The following is a 17,048-nucleotide window of genomic DNA, read 5'->3' on the forward strand; positions in this document are numbered from 1 at the left end:
AAAAACATGTTTTGTGAGTGACCTTTGACGACCGAATTCTCTGACTAGAGGTGGACGCTTGTGCCAGATATAACCTTTGCTATAGGTGTTGTGACATAGCATTCACGAGAATGGGGCGTGAGGTCACATTGACCTTTGGCCACCATATTTTGACCAGTTAATTCTGACATCCAAGAGGACGTTTGTGCCAAATTTGAGGAAATTCTCAAAAGGCATTCCTGAAATCTTGTGTTCTTGTGATTGAGGCAGACAAGCCATTAACACAATGCTTTTATCTACAGACTTTGTCAGCACAGAGGCAGAAAACAGTCAGCAGAAACTTGTTTTGGAGGCAGACTGAAATAAACCACCAACCAATCAGCTGGTTTCTCAACCTCATTCAATATCTTATCCTTACTATTGGACCTTATAATGGCTGCATGGAAATCACTGCAATTGATAAAATTACCAGAAGTTCCATTTTTTTTCTCTTTTAGTTGCTCAAATGATTTCTTTTGTGTGTTTTATATACTGCCGTTCTCTTTCTTATCTAATCTGAAATTATTCTAATTTTTTAAGATATAAATGGTCAGGAATATGGATAGATCAGATGTAGGTTTTAAACAGAAAAAAATATTTAATTCAGCAACACATTAAATAGCACAGTCATCTTGCATTGTTATGATGAAAAAATAGATCATTGGAATAAGTTGTCATCTGTAGTGTAATGTGAGTTGATGTGGTGGGGTTACGACTAGGTAGATGGGTAGGTTACCAAGAGAGAAGTGGATACGCTCCTATATATTGTAATGGCTTTTTGGCTGATAGGTGAGTGTACTGTGAATGGCCAGATCAAGAGATGGGTATAGAGTGCCCCAGGAGTCCTAACACCAGGAAATGAGTTTGCCTTTTACCAATCATGGTTCCCCCATCTCAAAGTCAGTCAATGGGTGGGTTAATCAATTGGTTTTTGGTTAGATGCCTGACATAAGGTTTGTGGTTAACACAAGCTTTTGAAAAAAACTTTAAAGAAACTTTAAGGTTTAGTTCTGTGGCAAGTAATTTCCCCATTTATGAATTTTGAAGCTTTTATGTGTCTTTTTAATTTTATATACTTTATTAATTCCCAAGGGGAAATTCAATTTTTCACTCTGTCAATTACACACAGGTCCGAAAGACACACACATGCACAAACTGGACCTATACATGCACTAAGTGGAGAGATGTCAGAGTGGGCTGCCCATAACAGGCGCTCCGAGCGGTTGGGGGGTTCGGTGCCTTGCTCAGGGACACCTCGGCAGTGCCCAGGAGGTGAACTGACACCTCTCCAGCCACCAGTCGCTCCATATTTTGGTCCAGACGGGGACTTGAACAGGCGACCCTCCGGTCCGGTCTTAAAGAAGGTGGTTGCGGACAAGTGGCTAAATTGGACTACAGAACATCATCACGCCGACCATGGCTTTACAGCCTTGTTTGGGTAGAGATGTTACGTCATGCGACCGTGGTGTAGTTTGTTTAGCTTTTTACTTCTGGTGATTGCATTTAGGCTTCAAAAATCATGGTGCTCATTTAAGATTATCTCAATGAACAGAACATTTATGTATCATAAACGTTTGTTTGCCACATCTTTTTGCTACAGTAATCCAAAATTCAATGGGATAATCCCATAGGCTGTTGACTACGGAACCAGGGAGACACTAACTTCTACGTCCCTGGAGCACCTATACCCGTATACCTGCGCATACCTTCCACCTCAACATAATATTAGTTTCTCAGACCATAGAAACATGTTTACTTCCAAGCTGAGTAAAAGATACAGAGACAAAAATATTTATTTGGGATTAGGTGTTTAAAAACGGCTACAATATTTCAGTCTTAATCCACCTGTTTGCCGACTGCTGCTTTAAGACCGGTTTGAAAAAGAGCATCTTGCTTTAGCTGCCTCACTCAGCTCTATCTTTATGTTGCTCCTGTCTTCTCTCTTTCATAGCAGTCACAGTGTGCAACAACCATTATGAAGCTTTATTTGTAAAGCTGTATTAACCGTACCTTGCCATAGTCATTAACCTTTTACAGCTGAATACAATCAACACTTAACCCATTACAAGCTCCAGGATGTATCTTATGTAATGTGATGAAACCAATTATCAGCAGTATACTAAAGACTCTTTCATTACACCTGTATGCATTAAAGGATGATGGTTACAGCACACAATGACCACACAAATATGGCCGCTATCAGATGCACTCTACACTAATTGAGATGTTCTTTTTTGCCGATCAAAAACACAACAGTCATCCTTAGTTTCAGTTACATAATTACTCAGTAACTCATCAACATCACAATTTTGAATTCTTATTTACTTTTTTTAAGCAGTTTGGATTTTTTAATGTATTTATTGTACCTTTAGTTCACCAGTAAGTCCCATTGAGATCAAAAATCTTTTTTACAAAAGAGAGCTGGCCAAGGTAGCAACCATGCAAAATCACAGCATGTTAGAATACAACATATGCAGCATGATATACAGAAATGTGCAAGAACAAACAAACAAACAAAAAAACAGAAAAAAACACATCCCTCCTTTATGATGCTCTTAAATTCATTAGTAGATATGAAAGTTTCTAATTTTAGATATTTTTGCAGATTATTTTACTCCAAAGGTGCATGATAGCAAAATGCAGTTTTCCCCACATCTGTCAAAACTCAGGGTACATTAAAAAGCACCCACTTGAAGGAGCGTAGCTGGTTACTACCAGAGCTAACAGAGAGGAGGGTACAAAGGCAAGCTGGAGGTTTACCTAGTATTGGCGATTGGCCAATGATGTCCAACTCACCAAATCATAAAGAAAGCAAAGTTGAGTAAGGGACTTTGCGTTTGTAATGAAACATAAAGATGCATGATACACTGAATCAAGGCTTTGTAAAATGGGGGAGGCTGCATACTTATTTAATATGTCACCATAATCAATCACGGACAGAAAAGTAGGGTTTTTTGGCATTGAAAGAAAAACAAGATTTATTTCTAAAATAAAAGAAAGTCTTTACTTTGAGCTTCCTTACTAGATTAGCAAGTACATTAAATATTAGCTTGTGGTCAGTCCAAATACTCAAGTGATTGTACGAGGGCACCTTTTCAGTGATTTTACCCATGTTAAAATCATCAAGCAACTGTAAGAATGCTTTTCAGAAGACCATAAACTGTTTTCTGAGCTTTAAAAAACAATTTTAAACTCAGCAAAGCAGGAGGGAGGACTTCAGATTATGTTTATTTTAAATAACCATTTTATTTAGCATATTGTGCGATGTATTAAGTGATTTATTAATTCAAATATTGATTATTTCTTAATATTATAACATTTTTGGTCAGAGCAGTATGTTAGTCCAAGAGGGCAAAACGCCACAGATTTGAGCCATAATGGCTGCTGTTTGTACGCCCCTGGTTGGACGCATTGTTACACACACACACACACACACACACACACACATAGCTACATGGTGTGCTCGGATGCCTTTGAATGTTTGTGCGCGTGTGAGAGTGTGTGTCGAAGAGACAGAGGGGGCTGTCTGCCGGCCATTGGCCCCATGCCTATCAGTTTGCAGTGATCAGTCTTGCCTGGCTGTCGTCTGTCCGCTGCCAGCTGTCAGAGGGCGTGCTCTGGGCATGCCCACTGATGAGAGGCCGCAGCCATGCTCTAGAATCAATCCAGCACTCTAATAGGTCACGTATGGCTGCACAGTGCTTGCCAATAGCTTTGGATTGGAGAATGAGTAGAGGAGGGAGTGGGAAGACATAGAGGAAAGAGAGAGATACACAGGGAGAGACAGATATGTCAGACATATTTTCATCATCAACAACAAGTTTTGGCCTCTGCTAAAAAAGAAAGGGCAGTAATTGACATGCCGTTAATTTGCCTTTGCTAGTCGAGGCTTCTGACTCCCCTGTAGTGATGGCCAAATTTGAGAGAAACCAGAACACACGAACATATTTTTTTCTTATCCCCCTCTGACTCATTACAGTTTCCTACTTCTAGACCTACATGTAACTATGAGTAAATGTGTACACACTTAATGAAATTCCCCAAGTGGGAAAGCAGAACAGAAGGAGATTCATTGGAGGAGTGTGGATTTTGTTTTTAGATACCAAACAGTTGGTGCTCAGCAAATGTTTCAGATTGCAAACCAACTTCTGGGCCACTGGTGCACACAGGGATAAAAAAAATTTATACAAATGCTCTCTAATTAAACATATTCAGACTGCCTGCCGCACTGTTAAGTCATCATCTACAGTACTGTGAGGGAACAGGGAAAGTGTAGATAGGCAAAAAACGAATTAATTCTATCCTTCCAACGCTGTTTGCCTTTGAGGCACAGAGGAATAAACAGTATGTTTTTTTTTAGTTCTTTGAAGTTATCACTCCACAGCTCAAAAATATCAAATTGGAAACTTGAAAAGAAATATTTTTGATCAATTTAAGTCAAGCCAGGGACTCAGATGGGTTTTCTCTCCTTTTTTTTTTTTCTTTTTTATATGATCGACCGTCATTCAAAGTGCAACAAGAGATTCACTCCTTTTTATCTCAATAAATATATGTAATGAAATTTTCACAGTAAAATATAAACCCTTAATTTGAACTTGAGTCGTAGTTGACTCCTACACGATGTGAAGCATTGAGCTTGTGGCATAGGCGCAAAATTGTACCGGCTTGCACGAAGTTATCAACTGGTAAATGGACTGCACTGGCATAGCAACCTCTCAAAGCGCTTTTACACTACATGTCACGTTCACCCACTCACACACTGGTGGTTGAGGCTACGGTACATGGTCCCACCTTCTACTCAGTAACCACCCACATGCTCTCACACACTGATGGAACAGCCATCAGGAGCAATTTGGGGTTCAGTGTCTCGCCCAAGGATACTCCTTACTTCCATACACATGTGGACTGAAGGAGCCGGGGATTGAACTGCCGATCTTCTGATTAGTGGACGACCCGCTCTACCTCAAAGTCACAGCCGCCCCATACTCACTATGACATGATTACTATGTGTCATTGGGACATACTTTAGAGAAATAATGACAATAAAAATGCCGTGTGTTTGTCAATCCTCTGATCTGCATGATCTGGCACCTGCTTGTTTATTGTCAGACATCAGACCTGAAACAGCACTGTGTTAATAAACTGTGTTGGCGTGTTGCTTCAGATAGCAGCGATGTGAAATGAAATAAGATCCAGGAAGTCCAGCGTGCAGAATCCCAGCCACAGCACGACAGTTTCTACCCCTGTTAGGCAAGATTTTACATCTTGCTGTTTAACAACACAGTGGGGGTGGCCTGGCTTCAGAGGGACACAGTTCTGCCTCGGCAAAGAATGATAATAGTGTGTCATCTCCACTGCCAGGCAGTGTCGATTGGCCATCATCCTCTGCAGGGGCAAGTGCTGGATCTTAGAGACGGGCACAGGGCAGAGTCAGAAGAGCCCAGTCGCATTCTGTCTAACTGCTGTCAGAGCAAAGCTAGAGAATGCTGGAAAATAGGCCTATCACTGCCAACAAGCACACTCCTACTGTTAGTGGACGCAGGCAGCGACATGCTCAGTGCCGAGGCACACAGCGCACCACTGGTGTTCGTCTGCCGTGCCACTCAGTCCAGGGCACAATGGGGAGAGTGTGTCTGTTTAGAGAGACAGAGTTGTTTATGATGGTTGAATTGTCTCTGTAGAGTTCAGCGGTGTTAGTCTAGTCCCAAAGGAATGTGTACGGGGACTGGGGTCAGCAGCCATTTTCTGCCATCCAGTAGCTGTTGGCAGACTCATCATTGATTGGCTGACCATGAACGTGCAATTTTCAGTCAGTGGCTTTTGTGGTCAGGTGTGGTCATGAGGTATTGTATACCACTCATACCACTGTTCGCACAGTATCTTACAAAAAGTTGTATGAGGATACAGTATACACATATGTATGACATCAGCTGAATTAGCACTCCCCAAATTATGTCACATACTTAATGTAAAGTTATAAATTAGGTTTAGGAAAAAAAAACATGGTTAGGCATCTTTAGGCTTCGGCAAGTAAAGTTACATAGGTTAGGTTTAGGAAAGAAATATGGTGATGATGAACCTTAAAATAACTCAGAGCTTACTTGGTTTTACACACATTTTCCCCTTAAATACAACATGCTAATGTTATTAGCACTAGCTGATGGCTAGTATAAATTAGCCTTCCGACTAGCGGACATTTCCTCCACTCGTGACACCAAGGACAACAGCAACATTTAACAAAGGTAACGTTACAAAATTTGGCTCCATTACAACTTGTAAGGTTCACTGACAAAAAACTGTCTGTCTCTCTGACCCTGTTAGCACAAGCCTATGGCATTTTACATTGAATAAATTAGCCCAGCGACAAGCGGAGATTGTATTCTTTTAAGTCTGCTTTACAAAGACTTGTACAATACTGGAGCACCATTCAAAATCACTATTAGTCACCTTACAAGTGTCATATATTATCTGTGATTGCTGCATGTCTACTTATTTGGTGTACAAATTAACCCCTACATCACACACTATATGTAAACCATATGTACAGTAACATCACCAATATGTTATATGTGCAAATCCCCACATAGTTCCTCCATTAACAGCACCAACTGTACCATGTGAACGAAGCGGTCTAAGCTGTTTAAGTTGCTCCTGAAGTGTTTGCTCTGGAGATTGGACACCCCCAGAGCAGTTGATTTCCAATACCACGGACATTGCCTTGACCAACAGTCTGAGAAGGAATTATTTCCGGAAGCTCCAAGCACGCTACCGGGCAGGAGGAGAGTGAGATTAGAAGTCCTCTCCCAGCCGGCGGAAATACAATAGGTTAAACCACCTGCTAGCCCAAGGAGCTTTTCTTTGACTGGTGTTGCAGTCTTCCTCTCTTGAGGTCGTAAGGCCAGAGACATACTAAATGTTATTGTTTCTCCTTTTTCTGTCACCCGCCTTTTGTTCTGAATGTTTCAAAGAGACCATTAATCACACCCACAGCCACCCACAACACAATCTGTCTCATTCCCTCTTTTAATCTTTCACTCAATATTTCATTTTTTTGCAGTTTGTTCTTTCGCTTTTTGTCTGGCTCTTTTTCATTTACCCTCCCTCGCTCTGAACTCTCTCTCTCTGCTCCGTCTGCTCTGTCTTTCTGTCTAACCTCTGAGCATGTTTCACAACAGTTCGAGGACCGTATCTGCTCCCCCCCCACCACTCTCCAATGTTTGTCTGAAGTATTAGGGGGTTGTTGCCTTATTGGATAGAATTAATTGATTAATACTTTTATCCAATTAGTGCTCCCTCATGCAATTAATCAGCTGGCTGATGTTAGGGCCGCTCCATCAGTCGGACGAAAGGCAGACAGATGCATTGGGTCTGGTGTGTGATGAACAATGACCTCTCTCTCTTGCCTTCCCCTTCTCTCTCACTCCCTCCTTCCCATTTTCCACACACCTGGTTTCCTGTCCTCTTTTCACTGTTCTACCATCGCTCTCCAGCTCGCAGCACACTGTTAGAATTCTTGCTGAACACAAAAATCGCTGGTGGATAACAGTTTCCCTCAGATAATCCCAATAAAACCAACATATTATGGGTTTTGTGGCTCAGAAAACACGGAGGTAAAAGAAAGATGAACAGAATAAAATTGCAACACATTGAATACTATTCATGCTATATTAAATAAATAAAGAATTGATGTCATTGTAAACCCCGACTGATTTTGTGACTCAGAAGGACCTTCAAAAGTGTCAAGTTCATTCCCAGATTCAGCCCATGTTGCAATTACACCATCAATTTTCTTTTCTGTCTTACAGGTTTTGTCCTACTCCTGCCTTTGAAGCACTGATGGAGTTGTCATGATGACCAGAGTAATACCGTAGGACCTTTTGAAGAATGAACTTTCCGAACCACTGGATTGTTCTGGAAGGAAAAGCCATTGAAGATCAAACAAAATCACCGACAGTAAAATTAGTTGGCCTTTTCTCAGTTCAAGGATTCTGCTTCAGGAGGCAAAACTATTCATGACTTTTCAGGAACTGGACTACAGAAGAGTTTTCTTTGCAAAAAATACTTCATCTTCGTATTAAACCACCCGAAACATGCGCCAAACATCGGAAGTGGCATGGCTAAAGGTGAAATCAGATACACTAAAGCGATAAAAACGACAAAGTCAAGAATGGATAGAAACCATCACTCTTGAGGGGTGCATTCCTTGCTGCCATCTTATCCGTCCCCTCCTAGTTTACCCACTGATCAGTGAGACAGTCCATTAGTATCTGTTGTTCTTGTCACCCTCAGAAATTCAGCTTGAAAGACATTTTCCAAAGTGTGTTTGTTTCGCTATTTAAGTCATAATTTGAAAAATTGCTACAAAGGTGGAGCAGATACTGTAAAAGAATTAGAATGACTGACCATGTTACAATACAAACAGATACTCTGCAGGTGGTAGGAATCCAATATGCTCCGTGACGTGCCCTGTATTCAGCAGATAACCTCAGATTTATTTGTGATCTCATGGATTAACTTTCAAGTTCTCACACGAAGACCTTTTAAGTTTGCCCTTGTGGAGTTCTATTTGGTATAAAACTACAACTGAAAAACTCTTCTGATCTACATGCATCTTTTATATTACATGTAGACCCGGGCTGAATTTATTCCTTTTTTTCTTTTCCTATTTTTTTTTTATCAAAATGCCTCCTTCACGGACAGTAGGAGCATGGACACTGTTGGCAGCATTGGGTTTTCTCAGCTGCTTTAGTTTTGGCTGGTCCGAGGCCTCAAGGACTAGTGGTTCGAACTCAGGAGGGAGTAAACAGGAGCAAGGACCCTCGTCATTGGAACGAGTGAAGAGAGGATGGGTGTGGAACCAATTTTTTGTGGTGGAGGAGTACACAGGGACAGAGCCGCTCTACGTCGGAAAGGTAAGACATTTAATGTTACGATGTAAATATTGTAAGAACTTTGTTGAGTCCTAGAACTGAAGGGATTTCCTATGATCGGTTTTCAAGTTGCAGTAAAATGAGATGTCTTCATGCTCCTGTCATCAAGATGAAAACATTATTGATAAAAGGCTTGCCCAGTCACATTAGCTTGAAGAAGCAGCAGACATTTGTTTAAAGGTCCAAAGCAACAACTGTTTTTGTCGTCTGAACAGCAACTCAACTGGTTCCCAATGGCAGATATATGTTTATGGTTTAATTTACTATATAAGAAGATACAGAAAAAACTTGTCAGTTCTTATGTTACATATAGTGATCCACACAAGTTCAATAAGACACTAAAATCCCTGCACTCAGAGTAATTTGTGCTACAGTGACATGGGTTTCCATTATTGCTGTCGCCTACTGATAATTGTATCTGAAGTGATTCAAAAGGTTACACTGAGTAAATCATTTTTAGAAGCGCATGAGAATGCCACTAATGTATGTACTCCAAGACCAGTCTTATCATTTATGTGACTGCATAAAATGACAGCTCCCCATGAAAATCTCTACATAGCAATCCACAATAATAATCTCGACATGAACGAGTAAATCTTTTCACAAAGAAATGAAAATGATTCAAGCTTTGCTATAAGAGAAAAAAAGCTCCAAATGATTCACACTGTAGAATACTGCAATATTGTTGAGCAGTTTTGTGTTTGAAAAAATACAAAGTTTTACTTACTATGCTAGTACCTAGTGCTGTATCGGACAATTTAATTAAGATATCAGCATCTACTACTATTTATGTCATTGTTGGTAATTTTCCATTACATTAATTAAACCCAGTGCACAAATACACCATAATTGCAATTACTGCATTTTGATGTGGAAAAAATAGATTCATTAAAGGTGCAATGTCTAATGCCTTGTTACATTCTCTGAACTAATGGAAGACAGCATTTCAAACAGAAAAATACAACTGTTCACCTTCTGAACTCTGACTCTCTTTTACCGAACTAAAACTATTGCCTTGTTAAATCATCATAAGACACACTCTGTTAAACCTCTACAGAAACATTATACAACTCATCAAAACCATCTTGGTTTGTCTTTCCATTTTTCTAACAATCTCCAGCTCTAGTTTGATTTCTAGTTTGAAAAAAAAAAAAAAACTTATTTCACAGAGTGAGATGTGAAAATGTGCTGACTCCTGCTGCTCGCTGAGCAATGGCTCCCACTAGTTCACCGGAGGCAGACCATTAAATTAGCAAAAATTAAAAAAAAACAATAATCAACCCAAACAAACAACCGGCAATGTATTCAGCCATTGCCTAATCCTACATTCATGCCCTCGGGGCAGCTTTACTTCTTCCTCCTCTCATGTTGGACTCACAGCAGACTGGACACTGTAATGAATCACCATCACATTTGGGTTACATGTCTATTGCAAGACAAGACAGGCCATGGCTAGCTGGTTAGCATGCTTATCTCAGTAAGATATCTCTATACAATACATGGATTTTGAATGTTTTAAACTGAACTTCTGGCCATATCTTACACATTGCACCTTTAACTTTGAAAGGTCTGATCGCGTGCACCCCGAACAATAACCACAAAGGGTGCTCAGTGAATTTTGCACCATAGAAATAAAGATGCATATTGGCCAAAATTGTTACCAAAACTGTCACTGACCTAATGATTAGTATAAACACTACTGCAGCATTAAAGGGATAGTGCACCCAAAAATGAAAATTCAGCCATTATCTACTCACCCATATGCCGACAGAGGCCCTGGTGAAGTTTTAGAGTCCGCACATCCCTTGCGGAGATTGGCGGGGGGAGCGGCCAGCACACCTAATGGCTGACGGCGCCCCAGGCTAACGTCCAAGAACACAAAATTGAAACTACAAAATATCTCCAACCTGCACATCCGTAGTGATCCAAGTGTGCTGCAGCCCCGACATAAAAAGTTGTTTCGAAAAACGTCATATGAACTGTTTTTAGCCTCATTGTAGCCTGTAGCTCTGACTGCTTCTCTGTGCTCCGCGCTCACGTGTGCGCGCTCAGGGTGATCGGTGATGCACGGTCTCTGAAGAGCAGCAGTCTCGTCAGTATTGATGTCCAGATTCTCAAGTGCAGGCATCGCCAATTCCCAGTCTGAGCAGCAAAGACTTTCCTCACCCACTGGCATTGCTTTGCATTTGAAACAACTACACCACCAGGTTTCCAGTGCTCGACTCTGATATTCTGCGGCTGGCTGAGGCTCATGAGCTGCAGCGGCTGCTTCATCCAGTAGCCTGAGTTCCGCGTCCATATACTCGGGCTCAAACAAATACGGCTCAACAAAGAAATGCTGTTCCTCCTCAGTTTCAAAGTCTTCAGACATGTTGGGCTGTCCTTTGCTAAAAGACCGTAGTGCAAATTATCTTTTAGCTACTGTGGTTACTGTTGTCTCCCCCTGCGGTGCACGTGTCACGTGATGTAAACACAGGTAAGCAAAGCTCATGCTGTCACTGGTCTCGCACAAGCGCGCACACGTGAGCACGGAGCAGAGAGAAGCAGTCAGAGCTACAGGCTACAATGAGGCTAAAAACAGAGTTCATATGACGTTTTTCGAAACAACTTTTTATGTCGGGGCTTCAGGACACTTGGATCACTACGGATGAGCATGTTGGAGATATTTTGTGGTTTCAATTTTTTGTTCTTGGACGTTAGTCTGGGGCGCCGTCAGAACATTAGGTGTGCTAGCCACTCCCCCGGCCGATCTCCGCAAGGGATGTGCGGACTCTAAAACTTCACCAGGGCCTCCGTCAGCATACGAGTGAGTAGATAATGGCTGAATTTTCATTTTTGGGTGCACTATCCCTTTAAAGCCTCAACTAGAACCTCTGAATTACCACACTACTATTAAGAGACATTAGCTCAAACAAACATTCGAGTCATAGGTTTAAGAACAAGAAGAAATACAGATCAAGCTGCAGTGGTTTTCTTCAAAGAACGTCTGAAAGGTGCTCTATCATCAGTAAACAAGGAGTAAAACTCTTTGCCACTGCAAACACATTAACCATAAAGTATCTAACACTCTGAACACACAGCTCTGTTCTGTCACCAATACATTGTCTGAAAATATTTACAGTGTTTTTTTTCCTCAACAATACTGTCACTTTATTTACTGTCACTTCTTTCTAACACCATCTTCTGCTCTGCCCTGGCGCACCACAACTGTGACCTTGTGCCATTGAAGAGAAGCAGACAGTGTTTAGAATAGTGTCTGCCTTCAGCTGTCAGTAGTTTTGTAGCTCCTGAGCAACGTAGGAGTTACTCTGGTTTTGAATTTTGTTTCACTCCTACGTTTCTGTTCTCGCTGTTATCTACCGATGGGATCCTCATTGTTCTCTGATCCACTCTGCTTTGTTGTGCTCTAGAAACTCTGAAAGCTGTAGAAGTCCATTAGCTACTTTTAATGCAAACTGAGTACTCCCTGCTGATGCTTCATGTGAAAGGCTTTCTAAAGGTGAAGCACTGGAACAGTTTCTTGTGAAGCAGCTACACTATGTTTGGACATTAATATAATATATAACATACTTAAGAGGAAATGTTGCCCAAACAGTCTGAATACTAGAACCTATGATACATATAGTTTTGGACATTCTTTGGTATCATACTATAAACCTTAATCCTTCATTGTGTACTCATGGCACATTCGTACTCCCAACTCATCAAATACTGCAGCTTGGTCAGTACCCTTCCGCTTTAAACTCTGATGCTCTAGACACCTCTCTAGCATCAGTTTTGGATGCTCAGGGACGGCATGTCAGTGTCCAGTCATTATACAAAGACTCATATCTTACAAAAATGCACATTCATACAGTTTATGATATCCCAGGATGGTGACGATGTACCGTAAAATAACTCACAGTTCAGTCAGAACACTTTAGTCAAAGAAAGCTTTATTTCCATTTACAGTATGAGAGAGCATACCTCTCCGCCCTTCCCCACGCTTACATAGAAAGTCTTAAGGCTCATTTATGCTCCCTTTATGTACAAAAATGTATACATCCGTTTCAAACAATGTTAAAGTCACTGCCCACATACTTCCATGCGCCCTTTACGTTGGCATGGATGTTAACCAATATATCCACCAGGAGGCAGCCCAGAGTCAAAAGTTTATGACAACAACAAACTCAAAAACAAACATGGGAACTGTGGAGGAGATATTGATAATGTACCTCTTGCATAAAAGACAAAAACAGAGGCAGCGTTGTGGGAGGCAGTGGTTGGTGAAGCCATTAAATACATCGCGACTGGAGGATGGAGAATTCTTTTCTCTAGTACTGCCGAAATTGAATTGTTATTTCTTCTTCGTGTCTCACTAGAGCTATGTATCGGGTAGTGACAGCAACACTGGTTTGGCCCGTATCTGTAAGCTTTATGGAAACGTGCAGAAATACGGACGAAATGAACGCGAAGCACGGACAGAAGGCTCCGTCCGTATCCGAATCCGTATTTAACGTTGAGTATAAATGAGCCTTTAAGGCAGAGAGAGCACACCTCTCTGCCCTTCCATGTGCAAACGGGGAAAGCCCAAGGGCAGGGAGAGCAGTAGCAAAGACCCCCCGGGAACAGAACTGAGCAGCACCAATGACAAACAGAAATGACATTGATAAGTTAGACACAGCATGAAGAGGAGGAGCTGGGGTGGAGACAAGATACAGAGGAACTAGCAACAGTAGGCAGGTCAGCTATGTCACATAGCTAAAAAAAAAATCCTTAGACATGGGACAAAAACAGTGGTCTCCTTGGTGAAAGTCCTGTGTTAGTTTGACCCCTCCATTACCCATTACCCCTCCTTCCCATCCAACTTGGACTTTCTTTCTCTTCATACTATGTCACTGCTGCAGGTGGGTTTACATTGGAGTTAGTTGAAAGCATAGTAGTTCTCATACATATGGTATATATGGTAACAGGGGACCTTGTGTGTCAGAATCACTTATGCATGCTGAGTTGCCATATTTGATGTCCTGGGAATGAGAATGGGCCGATCATCAATGGTGATTTACTGTACCATTTCCATTACGTACAGTAAACACTGGAAATGGGCCTGGATGAAAAGTTCTAATCGTGAAAAATAAGTCATAATACAGCTGGTTTACCTCAAGAGCCATACCTGCCTTTTCACCACAGGAACCAGGGTCTAAATTTAGTTCCTTTGCCCCAGTTCCTGGATCACAAAAAGTCTCTGCTCTGGAGGGAAGTACTTTTTTGATCGCCTAGGAACTATCAGGGCAGATTTTACAGTTCACTGGTCAAACACGTCTTCCAGAGTACAACTTCATGCAGATAGTAAGTATCAAGCGAGAGAACAAGACAAACAAAACATCATTTGCTAATTGTATCATTGCGGTTACCTACTAAAGTAGAAATAATGGGCCATAAACAGTCAACATGCAGATCATAGTGACTTTAGAGGCAGGTGCTGTGAAGGTGTTAGACTCCTTTTCTCCCTCTGGATATCTTCTTTGCATCTGGTCATTACATCCAGTCTGTATTGTTGTTTTGTTGTGTCTGAAAACTGCATCTCAAACATACATTATCAGACTAATTTGCCCAATCTTCACAAAAGAGTCTCTTAGCTCTTCATTTAGTTCCTGTGGCTCCTTTGTTCCTGGATCTATTTGGTCAAACAGCAGCATTAGTCAGTGATGGCAGCCTCAGTGATGCCCTTCTCTTTGATGTTGAGGACAATGTCTTGACACCATAAATGTGATTATTGAATGTTATTATCCAAATGTAATTATAGAGAACGAGTATATGTCAAATCAAATCTGTTTGTCTTCATCTCAGTGCCATGTGCACATTTGGGAATATTTTTTGCCTTCTTTTTCCCCCCGCTTCTCGTTCACATCCCATTCATCTGCTGTTTCTCAAATGAACTTCAGTGAGTTGATGAGATTGGACAGCATGTACGATTCGATTGCCTTATATAGGACGTGATTTGAAAAGACGGGATATTAATGCAGACAGCATGAGACTCAGCGATGAGTCACACACATCAATCATATGATCCACTTGTTTCTAATCATTTAGACATGGCAATTGACCAGCTAATATTGCATCTGCATATATTGATCTCTTTATTCCTACAAATGAATTGAGATGTTCTCCACAGCAGGGCCGGGCGTGAGAGAATAATTATCCTTTGGCCATTATTTGTCTGCCATTGTGATTGTACTGCATCCCTGCTGGCGAGACCAACAACAAGGCCAGCAGGCATTGCTGTCTGTCTGCTGGGGACAGAGAGATAGACTGGGAGAAATTGAGCAATACATGAGGAAAGGAAGGAAGGAAGGAGGAGGGGGGAGGTTGCAAAGGGAGGCTGGGAGAGAAGAGACTTCATACACTGACTTGTGATTCATTAAAGGACAGGGTGCCAGGGAAGGCAGTGAACTGATATAAAAGGGCTGAGGGGAGCTCGAGGGAGTGACACAGCAGGAGGCGAAGAGAGATGATTTTATTAATAAAATTATCTAAAGTTATTGCACTTCATGTGACTCGGGCACTGGCTAGTGCTATCAGTGCTTTTAATGGTGTGTGTGAGTGTGGATGTGTAACTGTCTTTCACACACAGATGGACTCTGCTGGATTTTTGGTATCAACACTTTAATTTGAGCAGTAGAGGATTAAAGCCAAGCACTGTGTCTCTGCTCTGGATAATTACAACAAGAATTTTTTTTTTTTTTTTTTTTTTTTTTTTAAATATTACTTTACCCCAACTCAGTGAACTCACCAAGCTTGCTCTGTCTCACACTTTGGCTACCACTACTCTACTAATGATATCACATTTACCAATGAAGTGGTCACTCACATTGCATTAGAGGTCCAGTGTGTAGGATTTAGGGGGATATATTGGCAGAAATTGAATATGAAGTATATTTTCTTCAGTGTATAATCACCTGAAACTGAGAATCGTGTTTTCGTTTCCTTAGAATTAGCTGTTTATATCTAAATAGGAAGTGGGTCCTTGTCCACAGAGATTGCCATGTAGCACTGCCATTTTTCTACAGTAGCCCCAGAACAGACAAACCAAACACTGGCTTTAGACAAGGCCATTCACATTTTCACGTCAGCCACCATAGTAAGCAGCTCCTCTGCGATGAGCAGTATTGTAAGATCACTTTTTTTCAACGTGAAACTGTTGTGATCAGTAATTATACTAGTTTAAATCACTGGATCCTTTGTTTCAGAGAGGAAGAGACCACTGCGGATAACTTGACTCCCGTTAAAACCTCTTAAATGTCTGGGGCTGTATTCACAAACATTTTTAGGACACTCTCAGATCGCTCCCAGCTTAGCTTAAACACATTTAGTAAGAAGTCTTAGCTTAGGAGTGATTTCGGAAAGTTCTTAGAGCAACTCTGAGCAAAGAAAAAACAAACTTTTACCTTAGTGAGGAGGTGTGGTGACTCTGTTGCTACAGTAGGTATGACGTATTCTTTTAACAGATGTAATTGGTTGTCACAGACCTGCCCTTTTGTAAGCCTACAAGATGTGGACACCCAGTGGAAATGAAATGAACTGTGGAGTTGCAAGCTGTCAGCGTCAGGGGGAAACGCAGTGGGACAAGGACAAAAGTGAAGGCGGCGAAAGTCCAAGTAGGGTGGGCTGGAGGGGTGGTGGATGGGTCCAACAAACACCGACTTTCACCCAAGAGAGTGGTGTTCGCGTCCTATAAGATTCTAAAGCCAAACCCTGTTATTTTTTCCTAAACTTAACCATGTTTTTGTTGCCTAAACCCAACCATGTGTGTGTGTTGTTGAAGGAAAAAACAGCAATTTGTGTTGTTATACCGATGTAGTGCGTTTATTTTGAAAGAGACTATATATAAACGTTAAATTTCCTGTGAAAACAAAAGCGTATCTTGAAAGAAGAGAACTTGACATGGCATCCCAGAACATCAACAACCAACGCACCCAGGGTACCTTGCACGTCGTATGTGGACGTGGAAATTCCATGACCAAAATGTCAATATGTGACAAGGTCGGAGTGAGAATGTGTTGTTTTAACAGCTTTAAATCACCTGGTCAGTTTGTTTTGGAGAGGAGGAGACTTCTGCGA

The 17,048-nt window shown here is 41.3% G+C and overlaps 1 protein-coding gene across 2 annotated transcripts in view; it reads left to right on the forward strand.

The window, feature by feature from the left end:
- The window catches only part of cdh22 (cadherin 22), a 249,081-nt gene that overhangs the window by 121,656 nt on the left and 110,377 nt on the right, over positions 1-17,048 (forward strand). For both annotated transcript variants that reach the window (XM_033627226.2, XM_078169868.1), the window contains exon 3: positions 7,824-8,930. In XM_033627226.2, the coding sequence (XP_033483117.2) occupies positions 8,700-8,930 (231 nt within the window). In that variant the 5' untranslated portion in view covers positions 7,824-8,699. The remainder of the gene's footprint in view (positions 1-7,823; positions 8,931-17,048) is intronic.

The sequence above is a fragment of the Epinephelus lanceolatus genome, chromosome 1 (assembly GCF_041903045.1).
Source record: "Epinephelus lanceolatus isolate andai-2023 chromosome 1, ASM4190304v1, whole genome shotgun sequence".
In the NCBI taxonomy this organism is placed as follows: domain Eukaryota; kingdom Metazoa; phylum Chordata; class Actinopteri; order Perciformes; family Serranidae; genus Epinephelus; species Epinephelus lanceolatus.